Genomic DNA, 7,638 nt, shown 5'->3' on the forward strand with positions numbered 1-7,638 from the left:
CCTACTGGACTATAATTCAAGACTAGTGCAAATCAATTACGCATGTACGCACGACGTGTCGCGCATGATTGCGGACATTCGATGTCATTCGGTTACGAGATGTCACTCTTTAATCACAATCGCTAATCAGCATATACTTAATAGCATTTTATCCAAGCCATCGAGAAATCATGGTAGGCCCAAGACGCGGTAGTTAGACTAGCGATATATTTAGTGCTAGGCCTATTGCAGATGCGATTGTGTAGGCCAGCGAAGATATCGTGCGCTCCAAGCCAATGCAGATGTGATTGTGTAGGCCAGCGACGATATCGTGCGCACAAGGCCTATTGCAGATGCGATTATTCAAGCCAGCGGAATTAGGCTTGTTGGAGAGACGCGGTAAATCAGGCTAGCAACGATTGCGGAACGCGCGACAATGAGTGACCTGATTTCGCAATTATCTCAGCGGGAGATCGTGTCGCGTTACATTGTGCGCTAATTGGCAACACGCCTTTCGTTAATTGGCCGCGCGCAATACTGATAATACGACTTATTGAATTGCAATCGAGTATTAGCGTAAGAGCGCTCATTTGAAAAGGTTGGGGTTTCGCGTTAAAGGAGGGGGTTTCACGTTTCTAAAGGAGGGGGTTTCGACCCCCGAAATCCCCCCCTGGCTACGCGCCTGAGCTACAGTAATTATGAGAGAGATTAAGCTGAAGCTGTGATGATGAGTGTTGGATCTATTGCATATTGTATACTTTGAAATAACACCGTGAACAGTCAATATAACATAATACAATGAGTACTTGAAAGGACTTGTCCAATTTTGTAATCAATATAAATATTTAAATAAAAATAAAAATACAACAAATGATGATTGAGGACATTGAGGCACATAATTAGTATTGACTAGGGAGTAAATATGTTAGCATTGTATATTATAAGTGCAGTATCTGGAAAAATAAGCTGTAGTAGTAGGAGTATTGGAGTAATTGAAGGTAATGCAACAATAGGTAACACATTGCCGATAAGCAACCTCCCTGACTAGCGTTCAAGCAGAAAAACGACTTCCATCTTCGACTGGTGTTAATCACCAAAACATACCTCAAAATGTTTGTGATCCAAAAGCCAAAATCCTTGCGTAAGCTTGACGAGACCAGTAGGGACATTGAAACTTTGCAAATAGCCCATAACCTTCTCCAAACGATTCTGACAAAGAGTTTTTTCGGGCGTACTGTCCTATAAACAGAATATGCATGCATGATGTCGATGTCTTGCCGTGTATCGTTCAACATGTTTACCTCGCTTTGCAGAGTAGTGAGCATAGCGACAAGATCGTTGAGAAGATACATAACGAGACAATGCTTTGTCGTGATGTCGACACAATCCAGGTAATAAGTATCCAGCAGAGTCTACATAAAAGTGGCACTGATTAGTACGCTGCGGCAAAATAAGGGTAGCATTTAAACTGAAAGCATATTTTCCTATTTACCGGAATTGAATAAGAAGTATACACTAAATGGTAGATGACCTCATGACGAAACAGTAAGCATCAATAAGTCGATTTCATTAAACCGCACATGAAAATTCGGCAGCTTTTTAGATCGAATCGACTTTGGTAAAACTACACAAGCCAAATTCAAATAAGCTCTCATTACAACAGAGACACACACTCATACTTCGGAGACATACCATGATGTTAGGTGGTGGGTAATTAGGTTTCCCGTCATCGGACTTCTCCCATCTGGACGTTAAAGGCTCTCCGATGGCCTCAATCCATCCGTCGATAAGCAATAAATCCGGGCATTCCAGCCTACAGAGCACATGAAATCCCATTGAATTCAGGCCGGTAAACGACGGTAAGCAGATTACCTTTTGAGTTCATTGCGCCGTTGATCAAACACTTGTCTCAAGCGAGTATATTTATAAATAAAAATCCCGTTAGGCGTCATTGCGTCATCTTCGTTTTCCGCACCTTCGAGTTGTTCCGGCAGGAAGCCATTGCTAATGAACCACTGCACTGCCTGAAAATGAATTAATCATGAAATTATGATCAATAACAAATTTGCGTTAAATTCAGACGGTTTTTGATCAGTGGTAATATTAAGAACCCACTTGATTTATGCAGCTTGTGCGCATTGTCATTATTGAATATAAGTTACAGGAAAATCTGAGATTTAAAAATCAATTTTTCAATAAAAAAATGATCCTCATCCCAATCAGATCCACTCCAACATTACTTCCTTTACAAAATCTCAATAGACCACACATAGAGAGAATCAAAGTTAATGATGACTCAGCTAAATAACAACACATTCGATCCTTACCGCCACATATTACAATGTCTCATTCGTTTCACCAGCTTATAACAGAACTCAAATAAATGCTACTTTCAGAGAAATATATAAAAGTCATGGGATAAATTTGTCAGACATCATTTGATAACGCTCACTTTAAGGTATTGATAAATCAATGTAGTAACGCTCAGCTTTGTGTTGAGTTCTTCTTTGCTCTTTTCCGTCGCGTTTTCAGTGTATTCCAGCATTTTCTGGAAAAGTAATCGTGCAAGACATCCGCCAAAGTGTTAAAAATTTCACAAAAAAAAATTATAACGGTTTTATAATGCCTACCTGAAACACAATCCGTAAATGATACATGAGAGTCGTGTTGAACCAGAGTTGATTCTTTATATGTACATCAAGAATCGCAGTTGAACAGTCAAAAATAGGAATACCTTGAAAAATAGCATAATTATACAGATTTACGCAATTTTTTCACAGCGGGAATTATAAACAACGCCATGGACTTAAAAATACCATACTTCAGTATAGTAACTGACAGCAATGTTCCACAAGACTTATGCTAAACACTATCACTAATGTACATTTCATATTTAGTTGCAGACAGGAATGGAACAGCAAAAAACTTACTCAAATCGTCAATTGCACTTTTAATATGGGCAACGCTTTTCCACGCCCACTCCATTACAAATTTTATAGTGCAGCCGCAAGCTACCAGATGTCCTGTAGCCAGCTCCTTGATAACAGTCAGTAGGAAAGAAATTTGACCATGCTCCAACGCTGAAAGCAATAAACATTCGTAGTTCCAATTCCAGATTGGTAAATATACAGCTATACAGCTTGACTACCACAACAAATATAGTTGTGAAAGCCAACTGAATAGCTAAGCCGAGTATTTACTGGCCTAACCTAAAGGATCGAGCATGGGAAAGAAATCCTTCAGAGAATCCCAAAATAAACCAGGAGCTCTGCCCTTGGTTCACTTGCTTCAGATCCCCAGTAAGTATCTAAATTTAGAGTGGCCAACCTATTGAAAACATACCTGCTGTGAACATGTTCTCTCTCATCATATCCGGCGAGAGAGCTTGGTTCCGTTTCAGAGTCGTGAAAAGGCCCGACAATTGCAATTCGTCGTGAATTTCTTGCGGGCTGACCAGACACATTGAATTCGCAGAACGCATGGCGTTCAAAACCTGAGAATGCCAATGAAAACATATGCCATATGTCATTTTGTAAACGCTGCATGAAACATGAATTTTCTTCCTGACAGCTTCAATATCGAGGGCTACCATTTTAATACAAATTGTGCCTTCAGTTATATTTCAACTCGAATACCAGTTCAATTTAATTTATTGCGAACAATTTCATCATTTCAATACACCACAAGATTGCGATACAATGAAAGATAGGAAGGTGTCGAACGACTTGGATTAGTCTTCGAAATTAGACACCCTCCTGGCCCAGGCGATGTAAAAAGGAGGCATGCACACTGAATGAAAAGTAAAAGAAGATAATATAAAAGGACAGGCGACAAAAAGAGGTTGCAGGCGAGATAGATATGACAGGTCATGGTCCGGTAAACTAGAGGGCTGACTAGTATTGATATAGTAGAAATTGTTTGTATTTCGATTATGCTTGAAGACTGTCGGTTAGCCTATGAGATACTGTTCCACACCGCAGGTCCGGCACATTTGATAGAGCGATAATATTTTATGTAACTGTTAAGTGGAAGAAAAAAATGAATATCTGAAAAGTACTCAAATATAAGTAGTTTCAAAAACTAGATTTAATCGAGCGCCCGCATACTTAAGCAGTTGATCGGAGGTCACTACTTTAAAAATGGCAGGGTTTATTTTTGCGACAAAAGCAAAATGATCAATGACACTGCAAATAGGTGCATTTTCCCAAAATGTATCCAGCAACGGGGGTACAGGGGCTATTTTGCTCAGTTGGTGTGATAAGGCGATGCAAACATGCCCCATACTTTTCGAAAGGTTTAGTTTGGTAAACTTTAGTATCCCAAAATACTATAGAGCGGAAGCAGTCCAAAGACATACCGGTAACCACTTGATTGAGTACTGCAAAGGGTACTCGGAAAATGTAGAAGTAATTCACTACTGACCACAGCTGAAAAAATTATGCAAGGCAGCAGGGGCGTAGACAGGGGGGTAGAATTGAAGAACGTTCTACCCCCTTCCAGGCTCGATTCTATCCCGAAAATCCCAAGTCAACGCTACTGCTATAACAACATTTCTTCACGTTATCGCCTAATTTCAATTTGCTGCGCGCGACGCCGATCGCCTACGCTGATTACATGCCTTTTTCTCGTGGATCTCTCGTCTATGGAAGCTCGTCTATGCAAGCGTGAAAGGGGCATTGTTACAATGTTACATTTTTCTCTTGGCGAGGGTTAGCAATCAGCTTAATCCCTTTATTCTGAATGCAGTCGTCGAGCAATAATAACATTTGTCGCGTCGTTCACGCGTTGTTTTCTCATCAACAGTTCATTGTAAACGATAACGAACATTAATAACATGAAAATAACAACTTATAACTGAATGAAATCATGTTTTAAAGCAATCGCATCTGATTCGTGCTTTGCCGAACTCAAGCCTGTTCCCCAAAACAGCGTGAAGACACAATACATTCGATTCGCATTTTATTTTTGACGCCATTGTTGTGCACTGTCTTGACCTCAATGACCATCTATACGTCACACTAGATAATGCCTCACTAGATAATGCCTTTCGTGATCGGTATCCCACCGGGACGCATTCAGCCTTCAATAGCCGCGCCGAAACTTGTTTGAGATTCCCTCGCTTTGCGAATAAGTCACTATTCACACGCCGGTACAATTAGTATATGCGCCATGTTCGAAATGAATGGAATTAAAACGCCGAGAAGACGTTACTCTTACACGCGAATTGAATCATGTCAAAATTTATGAAGATATAACAGATTCTGCGCTGTATAGATTGTTCGTCGTGAAATGTTGTTCTGGTATTGTTTCAAGGTCGATTACTTATTTGAATACAAATAATATCTCCTGCACTGTCACGGGATGAGCGCGTGCGCATCGTAACATGATCCCCGTGCAAGTTGTTGATTGCTAACAAGGATCCCGTGCAAGCTGTTGATTGCTAACTCGCTTTCAGTAATTAGATCCGCCAATTAGTTACGCTTTCAAAAGCGTACGGAATACAGAAGTCGCTATCGCTAAAGGTATGACGCATAGAGGCTCATTCTGCCCCCTTTATTCAGTTCTACCCCCTTTTTAGCTCGGCTGGCTACGCCCCTGCAAGGCAGCATCAAGAATCCCAATATATTTCAGAGAGGCCACGAGTGTTTCATGCGCTTTTATGTAGAAGGGAATGGAATCGTGAACTTACTTGTCGCTGATGTCCATTCATAGAACTGGAATAAAACATTCGCTCCGTGAGACAGTCGAGCGTGAAACTGCACGCTGACGGGAAGATGAACTTTTCCGGCAAAGGCTTCCTTCCAGATGAGAACGGCCGAATCTTGCCGGCAGCAACAGACATACACTAAAACGACACGCAGCAGTGCTGATGTTGTCAATATGATTACTTGCAACATAAATACAAGCAAAAATTTCAACACAGGCTATTACTACTCCAGGGTACAGAAGTATAAAATGTGCCGTTTGCATTGAGAAGTGCTGTAAACGTGTCAAATAGTATCATGAAATATGCAGTTCAGAACTATCAGGCACAAGTGACAAGTCATCCTCTGATACGATGATCTATTGTGGGTATTTAAAAAATTCGAAACTCGTTGCTGATTGAGGAACTTGAAAATCGTAAAATTCGGTTTTTCGACTGTGGCAATTACCCTGAGCACTTACGAAAAACATATGAAGTTTATAGGAACGTTTACAATACTATTGAATCAGGCAGTGACCGGTGGAATAACTTTTCTCTCATATAGACCAGTGGCTCTTAAACAGGGGCTCACGGACCCCATGGAGGTACGAAGCACCAAATTAGGGGGTGCGAGATGCAGTGTGCAAATACACGCCATTTAATTACCTATATTATTTTGCAAATTAACATGAGGCGAATATTATTGGCCGGATTTCTTCAACTCGAAAATTATATTCCAAGAGCATTCTTGCTTTAAATTTGGGTATGTCATTCCTCCGATAAAATAATAGTAGACTTACAATGAGAAACGCAACACAAGTTACAGAAATGAGTCTACACTTTTTCGCAATTATCAGAGAATGGTGCCATAAGGCTGTTAGGTTTCTTTAGTCCAGGGGCGTCAAAACTGCTGGGGAGGGACTGTCACACTCCCACATTAGGGCGTTGGCCGAACTTCCGCCCCAGAACACGCCAAGACCTGTGACATTTCGGTGCACCGCCGGCAGCAATCAACATTTGGAGCCTAAAATCACAGCACATCGGCGAAACCTTTGATAATAAAATCTTCACTCATTGAAATCCACACAAGTGTAGTTGAACTTAATTATGGGGGCGAGGGGGCCCAATACCAGCCTTTGGAGTGGCTTGACAAATTGCTGTTTTCATCCTGGATAGGGGGTACGAGGAACATTCCATGACAACTTAAGGGGTACGAGCGCTAAAAAGTTTATGAAACACTGATATAGACTTACCAATACTTCGTTTCCGTTTGTTTCCGTTACTGCATCGTTATCGAAAGACCAGTATCCTATGTAGAGATAATCGTCTTCATTGCCACTGGAAATACCGAAAGTTGTAATTCAACACCTTGGCGAATTTACGGAAATTGTTTACCATAAACGATGTGGCATCTGTGCCATGTACCATCGATTGATGTCAAACACCAGAGTGTGAAGTTGTGACGTACATCCGTCTGCAAAGTAAAGTCATTCCTGTTGAATTCAGATTGCACCATCAACTGATTTGTATAAAACAAAACAATTATAATTATACATCTCACCCGCAACCGCAACATCATGTTGCTTGTGAAATACATGCATAGTATATAGTTTGGATAACGGACTTCATCTAGTTTTGTGACTTGAGAGGATGGTCCCAGAATTATTCAGAACCACAATCACCTGTGTACAAGACGCAGCTATGTACAGAATGCATTTTGATTTGGACACTTTTCTGCAGATTCAGTACTACTGATTTACAGCATTGCCAATATTTAAAATAATCACATTAGTAATAGTGAATAAGAAAACAAGATATTGAAATTTAACAATGGAGATGGATCTATATATTTCAGCTGAACAAAATCTATAGGAAGAGGAGTAATGAAAACAACCAATCACAATACAGTATATCTGAAATTGGTCGCTGTGTATATCGTTTACCACCAGACCTGAGAGAAGACAATAGTAGGGCAA

General features: G+C 40.5%; 1 protein-coding gene across 4 annotated transcripts in view; it reads right to left on the bottom strand.

Annotated features, from left to right (window-relative positions):
* Positions 1-7,638, bottom strand: part of LOC145455144 (uncharacterized) — a 77,669-nt gene that overhangs the window by 25,578 nt on the left and 44,453 nt on the right. For all 4 annotated transcript variants that reach the window (XM_080333104.1, XM_080333103.1, XM_080333102.1 and 1 more), the window contains exons 10-20: positions 7,058-7,136; positions 6,916-7,000; positions 5,669-5,824; positions 3,322-3,472; positions 2,910-3,059; positions 2,610-2,713; positions 2,432-2,527; positions 1,852-2,003; positions 1,672-1,792; positions 1,281-1,391; positions 1,084-1,218 (exon numbers count right to left, since the gene is read on the bottom strand). In XM_080333104.1, coding sequence (XP_080189230.1) covers positions 1,084-1,218; positions 1,281-1,391; positions 1,672-1,792; positions 1,852-2,003; positions 2,432-2,527; positions 2,610-2,713; positions 2,910-3,059; positions 3,322-3,472; positions 5,669-5,824; positions 6,916-7,000; positions 7,058-7,136 — 1,340 coding nt within the window. The remainder of the gene's footprint in view (positions 1-1,083; positions 1,219-1,280; positions 1,392-1,671; positions 1,793-1,851; positions 2,004-2,431; positions 2,528-2,609; positions 2,714-2,909; positions 3,060-3,321; positions 3,473-5,668; positions 5,825-6,915; positions 7,001-7,057; positions 7,137-7,638) is intronic.

The sequence above is a fragment of the Botryllus schlosseri genome, chromosome 14 (genome assembly GCF_051294905.1).
Source record: "Botryllus schlosseri isolate E-star chromosome 14, Bs_hap1, whole genome shotgun sequence".
NCBI classification, from domain to species: Eukaryota; Metazoa; Chordata; class Ascidiacea; order Stolidobranchia; family Styelidae; genus Botryllus; species Botryllus schlosseri.